Here is a 16,428-nt window from a genome sequence, read left to right as displayed (position 1 = left end):
CTCGACCAGATGAGCCTCCTCTCAGCTCCGCTTTATTTCACATGACCAACAATCCTGTAAATCCTTCCTACCTCCTCTATTTCCCTGAATTTGTTATTAGCTGACATTGACAAAGCGGTCACAGGAAAGGGAACACACAGTTAGACAAAATGTTGCAAAGGGATCACTACTACTGCATCCAATCATTTAGCTTTAAATGATAACACTGAGGAGAAGTAGTGGAGAACTTTGATAACCTTCACCTCACCACGCAGCGACTAAGTGAAATGGCACTGGCTGAGGAGTCTCTTTCAGTTATTCATGTTGAGCAGATACTCACCCTATGACAAAACAAGACACTGCAGTTCCAATAAACGCATATGCTAGGATAGAGCCAAGGTTCCTGAAGAAATGCCTCTGCAATGGAGAAGCAAAATAAGAGTTATAACATGTAATCGTCCAAGCTCATAGGGCAATCAATCATTCCGTATAGGAGGTGGCTACCGGGCCCATCTTAGTTGTGCCAACTCGTTACGTTATCCATATAGACCCAGTTCACTTTCCCTCCGTCTCTCTCTCCTCAGAGCAAAGATCATACTGGGAAGGCAGAAGTATCTAGAGTTGAAATGGGCATTCTAGAATCAGAGAAATTATGGGGCTGTTCTTTTGCCTCTAGCGTCAATTATGTACTTTTCTCGCACCAGCAGCCATTAGAGTTGCAGTGTATTTATATGGAAATAAATTACTGGGCCAAAAATACGACATTTGTGAAGGAAGTTGGCTTTTTTTCCAGGAAGTTTATCAACCTGATCAAAATATTTTATAGCACTACTCAATTCCATTTGAGGAGAGAACACTATTCCCTGAACATCAGGGTATTTTAGAAACCTTATGTAGTTGATTACAGCTTCAACCTTCAGCTTCTAAATTGCTCAAATATGGCCTTGTTGGTGGGATAGCATATTGTGGCAAGTGTACTTTTTTTTAATGCAGCTATTTAAAAAGATCACCTTCCTATCTGGCAGCTTTCAGAAACAGAAAAGGCTGGAAATAATCAGCAGGTCTGGTAGCATCTGTAGAGAGAGAGTGTAAAGAGTTAATGACATAACTGGGAAAAAAAATCATTTAAATGTAGTAGATTTTAAGCAAGTGAAAATGGAAAAGGTGGGCAAATGAACTACAGAGGAAATACAAAAGTGCAGGAGAATTCAAATGACAAGAGAGTTAATAAGTGTTAACTCATTTTTAGAGTGGTTAGGATCTGGAAAGTTTCATTCCAGATTCCCATCACCTGCAGAGCGAAATGTTTTTCCTACAAATCCTCTCTGAATCTCTGCCCCTTAGCCTAAAAGGCCCTCTTGGGGTTGATCCCTCAACCAAGGGGAACAGCTGCTCTCTACTCACCCTGTCCATACCCCTCAATCTTACACACCTCAATAATATTCCCACTCAGCCTTCTCAACTCTAAATAAAATAATCCATGCCTATCTAATCTCGCCTCATAGCTCAATTTCTCCATCTCAGACAATGTTCCGGTGTATCTCCTCTGTAACCCCTCTAGTGCTATCACATCCTTCCTGTAATGAGGTGACCAGAACTGCACACAGTACTCCAGCTATAGCCTGACCAATGATCTGTACAACCCCAACATTTCCTCCTTGTTCCTATACTCTATGCCATTACTGATGCAAGCATGTTCCATATGCCTTCTTAACTATCCTATTCATGTACTCTGCCAACTTCAGAGATCTGTGAATAATTACGCCAAGATCCCTCCGTTCCTCTAAGCCCAATGTCCTGCTCATTAAATACTTCCTCATCATCCAAGCTTCAAAATCTCCCCTCCACCGACCGCATCCCAAAACCAGCCCAGCTCATCCCTACCTCCCTAACCTGTCCTTCCTCCCACCTATCTACTCCTCCTACCTCAAGCCCCACCCCCATCTTCTATCTATTAGCCTCATCCCGCCTCCATGACCTGTCCATCCTCCCTGGACTGACCTATTCCCTCCCTAACTCCCCACCTACACTCACCTTTACTGGCTCCATCCACGCCTCTTTGACTTGTGTCTCCTCTATCCATCTTCTACCTGCCTCCCTCTTCCCCTCCCCCATTTCTGAAGAAGGGTCTAGACCCAAAACGTCAGCTTTCCTGCTCCTCTGATGCTGCTTGGCCTGCTGTGTTAATCCAGCTCTACACCTTGTTATCTCCCACATCTTGTCTCTTCTTTGAAAGTGCATCATCTAATGCTTATCAGGGTTAAACACCATCTGCCGCTGGTCTGCCCATCTACATCTTCCTGTAACCTACAACCATCTTCTTTACTATTAACTACTCTACCAATCTTGGTGTTGTCTGCAAAATTCTTAACATATCTTACCACAATATCATCTATAATGTTTGTTAGATACGTATATAAAGGGTCTCATTTCTGATCTTTGTGGTACACTGCTGGACCTGGAAAACATTGATGCAATTGCTAGGCTGGAGTTTCTTCTTTCTTGGCAGAATATGCTCTATTTTTTTCATGCATTTATACAAAAATCAAGCCAGTTCCTTTGACCATTTAAAAATATACAAAACAACATTATAATGGCTCAAATTCCAGAAAGATGCACACAAACAGTTTATGCCAGCTCTGCAGCTATTACTGACATCCAGATTCAGGAGATTTAATTTATACGCTTTATGTTTGTTAGTTACATACTGGCCTGGAGTATTAGATATGAGATTATGCATGGAATTTTTGAGTAGCGAGTTCCTTGTCTCAGCCAGTCTATGGGGATAGCAGGAAATGCAAAGTTACTCATTAGCCACCATTCATTATCATGTGAAGATGTCAATCAAGGATTGGTAGCAGCACTTGTGCCTCCGAAGTGCAATGGTGTAACCGCAAGAAATAGTGGCCAATTTGTTCACAGCAAGGTCCCACAAACAGCAGTGAAATCATTTTTTTTTTTTTTTAAGTGGTGGTTGAGCAATGTATGCTGTACAGCGAGAACTGTCTTGCTTGATCCACTCAAAAACATTCCAAAGGATCTTTCTTTGCACCTGAAATGGCCTCTGTTTAACAAAAAAAAAAACGAAAGAACTGCAGATGCTGCAAATCAGGAACAAAAACAAAAGTTGCTGGAAAAGCTCAGCAGGTCTGGCAGCATCTGTGAAGAAAAAAAATTATCAGACTTAACGTTTTGGGTCCACTGTTCCGAGGAAGGGTCACCGGACCTGGAACGTTAACCGATTTTTTTTCTTCACAGATGCTGCCCAAGACCAGCTGAGCTTTTCCAGCAACTTTTGTTTTTGGCCTCTATTTAATGTCTCATTCAAAACTAGATCGATCTGACAGCACAGCACTATCCTAGTTCTATTTCCTTCTGTTAATATAACATTAAATATCTTTGTAAGACAGGTTATGCTTAAAGAACAAGAGGATAACTAAGAAAAAAGGAAGGCCAGGAAGGAGTAGGACTATCTACAGACCTAAAACAGGAATTTAGGTGTGAAAGCAGAAGATGTGGGCAGGATTTTTAATTAATATTCTGTATTTGTTTTCCAATGAGAAGCAAGTATGAAGAAGGAGTGTGAAGTATTGCGTAGGACAAACAGCGAGGGAGGGAATATTAGATGTTTTGAATTCATTAAAGCGCAAGAACACCCAGAGTCAGCTGAAGTGTATGCCATACATCTAAGGGAAGGAAGAGATGAAACATGGGAGGCTCTGATCAGTTTTCTAATCCTCTCCGGCTACAGATATGGTTGTACAGGATTGCTAATGTTGTTCCATTGTTTAAAAAGGAAGGAAGGGATAGACTAAACTGATCAATCAGCTTAACCTTGATGGAGGAATAATTACTCAGACATTTTGTGTCAGTATAAATCATCATTTTGGATTAATCAAAGGCAGTTAGCAGGGATTTGCTAAGGGAAGGTCATATCTGACGATCAAATTTTTTGAAGGAGGTAACAAGGACGGGCAATGAGCAGAGTGCATTTAATGTGGTCAACATGGATTTTAGAAACGTCTGTTGGACAGGGGTTGGTAAGGTTTCACATGGCAAACTGGTCAGAACATGAAAATCTCATTAGAAACCTGGAGAAAAGTATGATTCTGAGAAGTATGCAGGAATGGAGGGACCTTGGAGTGCATGTCCACAGATAGAGATACACAGAGAAAACGGTGAAGTGGGCACAAGGTATAATTGCCTTGATTAACTAAGGCAAAGAGCACAGGATCAGGGAGGTTCTGCTCAAACCTTATAAAACACTTGTTAGATCACAGCTAGAGTACAGTGTCGAGCTCTGGTCACTGCATGACAGAAAGGTGTCATCACTCTTGATAGGATATAAAGAGGATGCATGTGGATGTTGCCAGGAATGGAGAATTTTAGCTCTGAGGGAAGTCTGAAGAAGCTGGGTTTGTTTTCACTGCAACAAGGGAGACTGATTCAATTAGTGTATAATATTACGATGTCAACCACTGGAGGGCATAGATTTAAAGTAATTAGTGGAAACTGGTGCGTTCTGAAGAAGGGTCACTGGACCGGAGATGTTAACCGATGCTGCCAGACCTGCTGAGTTTCTCCGGCAATTTCCGTTTTGGTTTCACACAGGGTCTATTGAGAAGTAGTGAGGTAACAGCCACAATGAACAAACACAGTCAGTTCAGAATGAGTCAGGGATGCAGTCTGGTATTTGAGATCTCCATGAATTTTCAACCGTCATGCAAGGTTGAAACTCGTCCTTCTATTGACTGTCATTAAAAAGACAAAGATTTTAGCAGCTCAGCAGAAACAAGTCATATCCCAGTCAAAGTTGATGCTGCTTTTCTCACCCAACCAATAAGACTGACAAGAGTTGTGTGTGACAGTGTTTATTCCACACTACAATTACCTTTTTGAGGCTGTATCCTGCGTAGAATATGATTGGAGGTAGCAAAATGTTGAAGAAAACATCAGGGTCAAAGGTTACCTGCAAAGGATACAAAAGGGTGTTTTGGCGTTAAATGTCATACAGATCCAAACAAGATCAACACCCAAGATTATATGAAGCCTGTTCTGCCATTCGAGAAGATCAAAACTGATCTGACTCACTTCAAATCCTCCTTCCCACCTACCCTGATAACTTTTCACCCCAGTACTATTTGTACTGAACCAATGAAAAGTTATAATGAAACATAATTGAAATAATTGACATTCCATCATCCCCTTCAACATTTACCTCATCCATCTCCAACACATACTAGCAGAGAGTGTACCATCTACAAGATGCACTGCAGCAACTCACCCAGGGTCCTTAAGCAGCACCTTCCAAACCCAAGACTTCTTCCAGTTGGAAGGAAAAGGGAAACAGATGCATATGGATGTTCCTGCAAGTTCCCCTCCAAGACATTCAATATCCTGACTTGGAGCTAAATCAATGCTTCTTCAATGACATTGCACTGATTTCGTGGAACTCCCTCCCTAAAAGGCATTGTGGGTCTACCTACACCACATGGACTGCAGCAGTTCAAAAGGGCGGCTCATCACCACCTTCAGCCAGCAATACCCAAATATCACAAATGAATGAAGGAAAAGGACATCAATTTAAGGAGAATACCAAAAGAACCAGACACGACAACAGAAGACATAGCACTTGGCTAGCATCTGGAATACACTGCATGAGAATGCAGGTGGAGGTAGATTCAATTGTGGATTTCATAGAAACATAGAAAAAAGGAGAAGTTGGCCATTCAGCTGTTTAAGCCTGCTCCACTAATCAATATGATCACAGCTGATCATGCAACTCAGTACTCTGTTCCTGTTCTTGTCCCATACCCTTTGATCCCTTTAACCCTAACAAATATATTTATAATACATGAATATTTTCAAGATGAAATATATAAATGTTTTGGCCTCAAGCACTCAGTGTCAGAAGAATCTACAGGTTGACTACTGTCTGGGTGAAGAAAATTCTCATCTTAGTCTTGAATGGTCTTTTAGAATTTTATAGGTTTCTATGAGCTCCCCTCCCATTCCAACGGACTCTAGTGAATACAGTCATAACTGATGCAGTCTTTCTTCATACGTCAATCCTGTCATCCCAGGAATCAGTCTGGTAATCTTTCATTGCACTCCCTCCATAGCCAGAACATCTTTCTTCAGATTAGGAGGCCAGTAGGAATCCAGGTGTGGTCTCAATAAGGCCTTGCACAATTGCAGCAAGACATCCCTGCTCCTGTACTCAAATCAACTCACCAAGAAAGCCAATGTGGTATTTACCTCTGCACCAGTGTTGCTTACTTCCAAAAGAGAATTGGCCAATCATCAGAAGAGGCAAACAATTGCAGATCTGCAGAAAAGCTGCATGGAACTAGACGTGCAGTTCTTACGAAAGAGTATATGAACACAATAGGCTGATTGGCCCTCTTCTGCACTTGAACTATTCTATGATTCTGATCCATTATCAAAGTATTACGTTGGTGAGGCCTCTTCTGGAGTATTGTGTCCAGTCCTGGTCACCCAGTTAAAGGAAGGATATTATTACAGCTAGGAGAGGGTTCAGAAGTGATTTATCAGGATGTTGCTGGGTATGGAAGGCTGGATAAGCTGGGACATTTTCCCTGGGGCATAGGAGGTTGACAGGTCACCTGACAGCTGTTTATAAAATCGTGAGGGGTATAGATAGGAAAAAGACACCTACCATTAACCCGAAGTTGGAAGAGTTCAAGACTAAGGGGCACATTTTTGTTCAAAAAGTGAGAGGAGAGAGATTTAAAAAAAAAAGACATGATGGGCAACATTTTTTTTTTAAAACTTAGAGGGTAGTTTGCATATGAATGGAGTTCCTGAGGAAGTGGTGGATGTGGGCACAGTTACAATGTTTAAAATACACTTATACAAGTACAAGTACATGAATAGGAAAGGTTTGGGGGGAAATGGACCAGGAGTCGGCATGTTTGACTTGGACCAAAAGGTCTGTTTTCTCACTCCATAACTCTGACTCTAAAATGACATTCCACAACTTCCTGAGCAAGTAGGTTGGGATATTAACTGTGATAACACAGGAATGTCTAAATAGCTCCCCTAAGGATCTTGATCCCACTTGGATAAATATGCAAGTGATTACCTTGGTTGGGGGGAGGAGGGTGGTGTGGGCAGCAGGAAATTTGGTGCCACGTTGTGCTCTTAAACAAGGAACCAGTAGGGATGCCTCTCTGAAATACACTGGGGCGATGGGAATATGAAAACCAAATTGTCCAGTCCTCATCACTCCCTAACAAACCGAGCTGGGATCTGAGCAAGGGTGGATTTCAAATGAAACTCAGAACTCAGTTCAGCTATGAAACCGCTCTTCTGCTATCCATTATCAAAAGCTCCCATAAGTTACTGTATGTGCTCGCTTGGGTCAAGTGCTAGGCAGGGACCAGAATTCAAGGAATGACTCCAGAGTAGGAATCAGGATCTCTGAAAGGAAAATGTTGGGGGTGAGGACTGGGTCAAAAAAAAAGTCAAATAAAGGAAGCTTGAAAAAAAAACCAAGTTGTACTCAATATTGTTGTTCTGATTAAGTAGGAAGTTTTCCAAAAGCACAAAAATTTGTTTACTTTCAAAAGTAGCCACCACAGTACTGCCTGACAGTGGGGAGTTTTCACTGCCCCGTTTGGTAGTTTCATGATTCAAACTGGACTGCTAGGGGAGATCCACTGCATTGCAAATTTAGTCAGATGATTATTTAGGGACTTTTTAAAGACAACATCACTTAAACTTCATGGCAACAATAGGAATAATACATGCAGAAAGAGAATTCTACCTTTCTTGGTTATCATTAGATTGCTCCACAACAGATTCTGCCTACTGTCCGTTTGCTGCACATATAATTGTATAGCACTAAGATGTGGTTTTCCTTTCATCTGTGGTCTTCGATGCTGACTCTCAAGTGATTGTTCTTCACACGTGAATGTGTTATTCAACCTCAGGAATATCACAGCTGATCTCAAGATGTCACAAACTCGAATACTGTCCCCTCCCACCATGTCCAAACTCTGAATCGCTGAAATAAAAACCTGGGCTGACTTTTCCTCCTATGTACCTCCAGGATTTTGAAGCAAACTGTCTAGATGGTAGAGGTCAAGGGTCTGGAAGGTGCTGTTGAACGAAGAACCGTGGTGAATTTCTACAGTGCATCTACAGATGAAACTCACTGCTGCTACTGTGCATCAGTGTTGGAGGGAATGAACATGATAGGAGTTGGGGTTTGCAGGGGAATGAACATTTGCAGCACAGACAGTATAAATCCAGTGGCCATGGGAGCAGCATGGGAATTGTGCAGTAATTCAACTTCTGTTTCCTCAAAACCTGTCCGTCATCCACAAGTCAGGAGTGTGATGGAAAACTATCCACCTGCCTGGATGAGTGCGGCTCCAACAGCACTCAAGAGGGTCAACATCATCCAGGACAATGCAGGCCTGGATTTGATTGACATCCAATCCATCACATTGAACATTCAATCCCTCCATGCACAGTGGCAGCAGCGAGTACCATCTGCAGATACACTGCAGAAATTCACCACGGCTCCTTCAACAGCACCTACTAAACCCATGATCTCTACCATTTAGACAGTCAAGGGCAGATGCCTGGGGGCGTCACCACCTGCAAGTTCCCCTATAAGCCATTGGCCATCCTGGAAAGAACTAGATTATTGATTCTTCGGTGTTGTTTGGTCCAAATCCTTGAACTCCCTTCCTAAAAAGTCACTGTGGACTACAGATGTTCACAGGCTCACCTTCTCAAGGACAAGTAGGGATAGACAATTAATGTTGTCCTTGCCAGCAATTTTCACAACATAGTAACAAAATAAAAAAAAACACACGAATTAAGGTGAACTCGTTTCAGTATTTCTCACAACGTATTTTGGGAGCAAGATTATTTAAACATGTTTCTTCATAAGTACAAATTACAAAAATTTGAGGCTCTTCACTTAATGTATTTAATTGGAAAGCCATATAAAAATATATTGATTGCTGTTCTTTGAAGTTTTACAAAAGCTATAATTCTTGTTTGCGTACTCAATAGGTGGCAAAGGACAGAAAATACAAGTGAAAGGAAAGTGAAAACAGTGTTGCCTCTGGCTTGGGAAGGGTTTGAAATAGGTTTTGGAAATAGTTGCCTGGGGAGTGGTGAAGGATGAAGAAGGAGGAATTGAAGCAATTTGTTACAAATTAACTCCAAAACCCCAAAGAAGACAAGAATTCAGTCTGAGCTGTAAAGTTCCACTTATCAAATTGCAACAATTGAGATGAACTAAACAGATTGCTATCACTGTTTGTGAACTCCTGCTGAGGGACAGCGTGACTGGTGGATTGGTTGCCGAGGTCACAGCTATTACAATTAAAGCAATTTATTCTACATGAAGCATCTTGGGATGCTACTGACATTTGTGATGAGATTCTGTATCAAAAAAAAAAATGCAGGTTTGTTCACTTGAAATGTCGTCCTGGGAAAGTAGAAACTCGACTTACTATTGCAACTTTTCAGGCGAGAAATAAACAAAAACTAGGGACAGGAATAAGCCATATAGCCAGTCAAGCCCCCCTCCACCATTCAGTAACATATCATGACCACCAGATGTCTTAGAGCACCTTAAAGCCAATGAAATGCATTAGAAGGTATAGTTACTGTTGGACTTTAGATTCAGACTTCACAGTTCTCAGGAGGGAGAGAACTCCAAAAACTAATGGTTTTAGTGGCAAATTAAAAGATGAAATTCCTCATCAGTGTTAAATGGGAGGCTACCTGGTTCAAGAATCCTGCAAAAAAAGGGAAATCATCTGTTCAGCAGCTATCCAGTGAAACGTCCTGGAAATTTCAGCTGTTCAACATGATCACATTTTCTTCAAATCTTCAATAAATGTATATCTAATTTGCTCAACCATTCTCACAAGACAACCCAAATTCAAATGACATCTACCAGTTCTCCTCACAAAGGGCTCCGATAATTTGCCAAAACACTATTTCCTGTTTCACAAAACTACATTGAGGCTGCCTAATTCTGTTTTCTAAATGTCCAGTCACTACCTTCTTCCAAACCTTTTCAAAATGATAAATGTAAGACTAACTGGCCTGTAGTTTCCTATTTTCTGTCTGTCTGCTTTGTTGAACAAGTGCATTATATTTGCAGTTTACAATTCTGCTGGGACCAGAATGTAATCTTCGAAAACTCCTTACAATCAATTCGTTCACCGTTTCTGCAGCAACTTTGGTTTTAGGACCCTATGGTGCAGGACAGTAGGGGAACCTGTCAGTTTTAATGATATTAAGTTTTCTCTGTACTATTTCTTCAGCAATAGCAATTACTTTAAGTTTCCTGGTACTTTTTGACCGTTTTTCAACTATCCTTGGGAAACAAATAGTTGCTTAACAGTTTAGACCTTACGTTCTGCTGAACAAAGAAACCTCATTTCCATGTGTTTCATCTTGCATTCAAAAGGACAATTAACAAGAAATACCAAAGTGAAGTTAAATCAACACTTATATTGTATGAGAGGACAGTGTTGATGGGTTGGCAAGTGGGCTCTAATTGACAGAGGCATTGTCATAGAGAATGTGCCAGTTGATCAGTGACAGTTAACTGGTATTATTATAAGGCCCGAGCCATTTGTTCACAGTGCAACCTTGCTGCAGAAATGGAGTGCATCAAAACCAACTTGCAAGATAATAACTACCCTGCTAAGATAATTTCACATTGCACAATGTACAAATTTATGAACAGGATTAAAGTTGTCACTCTTGAGACTTAAAAGTACCCAGTCTCACTTACCCTACCCTTCCAGGGTGGTCTATCTCAAAGTTTTGAACAATATGTGACACTAGCTGTTTCACATTGCTACTATGTGGAAGTAACACAAGTGGTGTTCACCACCAACAAGATACTGCCATTAAAGAGACATTCGTTCTAACGCACAAATAAGTAATGTGGTTTATGTAGTTTCAGTGCGGGTATGATGCTTAGTCTAAAGGCTGTACATCCCAGAGACTGGCAGATCAAATGAAAAAGAATATCACTCTTCACAAAAAATTACCAACTGAACCCAACCAGCCTATGATTACAATACATTCTGTCTGCACATACTGTATTTGTTTCAACTCAACAAAAGCAGGTAATAATTTTTGGCTCAATTTTCAGAGCAATAACTTGTCAAAACGGAGTCAATCTGCTTGGTTTAAAATTTAAACGAAGCTTGACAATTAACCGTCAGTTGTCATCAGCTGGAACATTTTCCACAGCAATGACTCTACCAGAGCCCACTTACCAACTACTCAGCACTTTCCTCTCAGTAAAAATGTTGCCTTTCCTTTAGTTTAGTACTTCTTACAAATTAGCCTGGTGAGTGCAAAATGAAAAGCTGTGTCAAAATTGTGTCATTTTTCAGTAATATTCTTGGAATGATTATAATGCATTCTAACATAAAAAGGAAACTTTAAAAAAAATTATTCAAATTGGCTGCCTATTCCTTGTTTTCCACTATAAATTCTCTAGTCTCACTCTTAAGATGCAAATGTTTCCTTCAGTTATTTTCTTCCTTTTTATATGCTTGGTAGAAGCTTTTATTATCTGGTTATACACTCGCACCAATTATTTCTTCCCTCTTCATTAATTCTTCATCATCTTTTACTGGTTCCATCTACTACAAATTGTGGTGACATTGCATTGCATTTTTTTTTCCCCGAGTTGGAAGCCATTCTTAACATCTTTCGTTAAGCACAGATGGTTCTTCATTCATGGAGCCTTTTTTCCTTAATGGAATACATCTACATTGAGAATTATTAAATATGTCCTTAAATATCTGCCATTGTGCATCTACCATCTTACCTTTTAATCTGTTTTCTAGTCCACTTTAACCAGCACTGTCTTTATACCTAAATAATAGACTTTCATGTTTAAAACCTAGATTTACACCCAGGTTTCTCACTCAAAATGAAAGTGAAATTCTAGGTTATGATCACTTTTTCCTACATTTATTACCATGAGATCATTTATTAAGTCTCATAGCGCATTACCAGATCTGAAACAGCATGTCCGGTGATTCCTGAACGTATTATTCCAAACAAAAACTGTCCTACATGTACTCTATGAATTTGTCCTCAAATCCATCTTCACCAATTTGATTTGTCCAATGTATAAAGGAAGGTTTGAATTGCCATTATTATGGATATTTTTCTTACAAATTCCAGTATTTCATGATTTATACTCTGTACTATGGCATAGTTAGTGACTTCTTCCTCCTGCTATTTCTCAGCTCCACACAAACTGGTTGTACATCTTGATCCTCTGAGCCAAGATCACTTCTCCTTACTGCACAGAGGCCATCTTTCATTAATAGATACATGCCACCTAATTTTACTTTCTACCCACCCTTACTGAATCTCAAAAAAAAAGAAGTCAATAAAAAAAAGTAAGGAAAATGCAAATGCCAGAGATCTTTTAAAAAAGTACATCTGGAAATTCACAGGCCAGTCAATATCTGACAACAGAAGGACAGGGAGGACCACTTGAGGAATGAAGGCCAACCAAGCCAGATTCTGCTGTCAGTTTGGATTTCTGGGATCTTTGCTGCTATCTTTGAGAATCAAAGCCCTCAATGCTGGCCATGGAAGTTTATTTTCTGAACAGAAGTCTTGAAGGCAACTCTTTCTTTAAACAAATGATGTCAGCAGTTTCATTAAACTTTGAAGTCAAACTGGAGACTGCAGTACAGAAGATTAAGAAGGTCGCTTACCTTTCTCAACATGTCATCTTGTGCCACGTTGTTTATTTCCCTGGAATTGATTTCTCCTTTCAGGGAATATTCATAAAACTTTCCACTGACGTTTACCAGTATTGTGGTCACTGCCCTGTTCTCCAGTGCACAACCAATAGGAACCTTGCCATGACCATTCGTGGACGGGATGCCATACCTGAGGATCACTCCCACCAGGAGTCCTTGAAACAAACACAACAGTTGTTAAGGAACACACACTCATTACACAACATATTTATAACAGTTTTTTTTCCACGTCAGGTTAGCTCCAGGATTGCTAGAACTCAGGAGGTTTATAAATCTGTAGAATTGTTTACTGCAAAGTGCTGAGCCATTCAGGATATACAAGACTAAGAAAAACACATGTTTTAATCAGTAAGGGAATCAAGGGTTATAAAGGAAAAGGGAATGGTAGGAAGGTGGCTTCACCCAGAGGGTGGCAGGAATCTGGAACTCACTGCCTGCAAGGGCAGTAGAGACAGAAACCTTCAAAGAAGGGGTTGGTCACTCTGTTGGGACTATAGTATAGGCCCCAAATCGCCAGCGGGCACTAAAGGAGCAAGATTTGTCGAGAGATTACAGATACCTGTAGGAATAATAGAGTAGTACTGGTTGGAGATTTTACTTTGGCCTGTATTGAGTGGGCCACTCAGAGTGTAAAAGGTCCAGACAGGGGAGAAATTGTCAAACATGTCCAAGAAAGTTTCCTAAAATCAATATGTAGAGGACCCTACTCGGGAGGGTGCAACATTGGACCTCCTTTTAGGAAACAAGGTCAGGCAAGTGACTGAAGTGTCTGTCCAAGAGCACTTTGGGTCCAGTGACCATAACTTCCTTAGTTTTAACATAATTATGGGAAAAGCTAGGACAAGTCCACAGGTGAAGGTGCTAAACTGGAGCAGGGCCAATTTTGGCGCCACTAGGCAGGATCTAGCATAGGTCAAATGGGTGAATCGGTTTGAAGGAAAAGGAATGACTGGCAAGTGGGAGGCTCTTAAAAGTGTGATATCAAGAATCGAGGGAGAGTATGTCCCCGTGACAGTGAAGGAAAAAGCTGGCAGGTTTAGGGGTCGCTGGCTGACGAGGGATATTGAGGCTCTGGTCAGGAAAAAGAAGGCAGCATACATTGGGTTTAAGCTAAAGCTAAAGCGGGCTCAAGTGAATCCCTAGATGACTATAAAAAGTGTAGGAGCACACACAAGAGGGAAATTGGATGCGCAAAATGAGGGTATGAGATGGGTCTGGCAGATAAGGTTAAAGCTAAATCCAAGAGGTTCTATAGCTATATAAGAGTACGAGGGTGGCTAGGGAGAGAATGGGTCCCATTAAAGTTCAGCACGGCCATCTACGTATGGAGCCGCAGGAGGTGGAGGAGATTTTTAATGAATGCGTTTCCTCAGAATCTTGGATGCTAAGGAAATAAGGGAAACAAGTGGGGATGCTTTGGACCACATACATATTACCAGAGAGAGGAGGTGTTTGCGGCCTTAAAACGCATTAAGATCGATAAATCCCCTAGACCTGATCAAGTCCATCCTCGGACATTGTGGGACGATAGGCAAGAAATTGCAGAGGCCCTCGCAGAGATTTTTGCTTCATCTTCAGCAACTGGTGAAGTTCTGGAAGACTGGAGGGTGGCTAATGTTGTCCCATTGTTAAACAAAGGTAGCAAAGACAAGCCACTGAGCCTGACATCAGTGGTAGGCAAGTTATTGGAGAGGATACTGAAGGTCAGGATCAACCAACATTTGGATAGTCAAGGTCTGATTAGGGATAATCAGCATGGATTTGTGCGCGGGAAGTTATGTCTGACAAATCTTTTAGTTTTTCAAAGGAGGTAACCAAGAGGATAGATGAGGGTAGAGCAGTGGATGTTGTCTATATATGGACTTTGGTAAGGCCTTTGACAAGGTCCCACACAGCAGGCTAATCAGGAAGGTAATGTCTTACGGGATCCAGGGAGAGCTAGCTAATTGGATTCAAAATTGGCTGGAAGGTCCTGAGGAGTGTTGTGGAACAGAGGGACCTAGGAGTACAAGTACATATAGTTTGCTGAAAGCAACGTCACAGGTAGACAGGGTGAAAAAAGGCATTTAGCATGCTGGCCTTCATTGGTTGAGGCATTGAGTATAGGAGTTGCGATGTTGTATTACAACTGTATAAGTCATTGGCGAGGCCGCACTTGGAGTATTGTCTACAGTTTTGGTCACCCTGTTATAAGAAAGGCATAGTTAAACTGGAAACTGTGCAAAGAAGATTTACGAGGATGTTGCCAGGACTAGTAGGTCTGAGTTATACGGAGAGGTTGGTTAAGATAGGACTTTATTCCTTGGAATGTAGGAGAATGAGGGGTAACCTTACTGAAGTGTATAAAATCATGAGGGACATAGATAGGATGAATGCTTTTAGTCTTTTTCCCAGGGATGGGGAATTGAAAACTAGAGGTCATAGGTTTAAAGGTGAGAGGGGAAAGGTTTAAGACTGACCTGACGGGCAACTTCTTCACACAAAAAGAGTGGTGCATATATGGAATGGGCTGCCAGTGAAAGTGATTGAGGCAAGTACAGTAGCAACATTTAAAAACATTTGGATCGGTACATGATGGGAAGGGTTTAAAAGGGATATGGATCAAATGCGGGTAATTGGGACTAGCTGAGTGGGCACCATGGACCAGTTTGGGCCAAAGGGCCTGTTTCCATGCTGTTTTATTGTAGGACTCTGACTTAAATGGGGCGTGAGGCAAAATGCTAGCTTCCTGCTGGCAAAACGAAAAATTGGGAACAAGTTGGAAGGGATTGCAGCTCCCAATGACAAACAATGGAAAGCTATTTTTCATGCATTAACCTGACATGCACACTCACTAAAACATAGGTTTTTCTGCCTTTAGGATTAAGTTGCCAGCATATTATAAACAGGTGCCTTCAAGATTCATGATTGGCATGCAGCTGGTGAGCTCATTTTCCTCGTGGATTTGCCATGAGTTGCAGCTGCTTTTCTAGTCTGGGAACTTGTTCAATGAGGGGAGAGAAGGCTGAGCTGCTGTGTTGGGTTCAGTTGTTGACTGTCCTGCAAAGTTGGGGAAGGGAGGTTGGAACATGGAGGTCCTCAGAGGCATTGTGGGGGTTGGGGGCGTAGAAACAGAGAGAGAGACCTCAATGACAGAAGGATTACTGACGAAGGCAGCACAAACATAAAACAGGGAATATTGGGGGCGTTGGAATCAGGTCAAAAAAGTAAAACTGGGAGAGAGTCAAGGGGATAACCAAGGACAGGTCAATGGCGATAGTGGGAGGGTTGAACTTGATGTTGGGAGTGAGCTTGACAAGGACAGGGTTGAAGATGTTTGGAACACACCACTGCAAGAAGATTCCACCCATTGTACAGTCATTTATTTCACTGTTGTTTGTTGGAGCTCACTGTGTGCAATTTAGCTGCTGTGTTTTGTATGTCACAACAGCGACTATATAGTGCAGAAAAAATGTACTTCACTGGCTGCCAAGCACTTTGGGGCATCATGAGCTCCTGCAAAGTACTACTAGACATACAAGCTCTTTCTTTACAGTAGGGTACAGGTGTGCACCAAGACCGTAAGACACAGGAGCAAAAGCAAGCCATTCAGCCTATTGACTCTGCTCTGCCACTCAATGAGTGCGGCTGATCTGAAAACCCTCAA

The 16,428-nt window shown here is 41.4% G+C and overlaps 1 protein-coding gene across 2 annotated transcripts in view; it reads right to left on the bottom strand.

The window, feature by feature from the left end:
* Positions 1-16,428, bottom strand: part of slc9a7 (solute carrier family 9 member 7) — a 135,659-nt gene that overhangs the window by 68,871 nt on the left and 50,360 nt on the right. For both annotated transcript variants that reach the window (XM_020517308.2, XM_020517316.2), the window contains exons 2-4: positions 12,735-12,937; positions 4,871-4,948; positions 320-396 (exon numbers count right to left, since the gene is read on the bottom strand). In XM_020517308.2, coding sequence (XP_020372897.1) covers positions 320-396; positions 4,871-4,948; positions 12,735-12,937 — 358 coding nt within the window. The remainder of the gene's footprint in view (positions 1-319; positions 397-4,870; positions 4,949-12,734; positions 12,938-16,428) is intronic.

Source organism: Rhincodon typus, chromosome 6 (genome assembly GCF_021869965.1).
Source record: "Rhincodon typus isolate 14 chromosome 6, sRhiTyp1.1, whole genome shotgun sequence".
Lineage (NCBI taxonomy): Eukaryota > Metazoa > Chordata > Chondrichthyes > Orectolobiformes > Rhincodontidae > Rhincodon > Rhincodon typus.
This window is presented reverse-complemented; position numbering and strand designations above follow the sequence as displayed.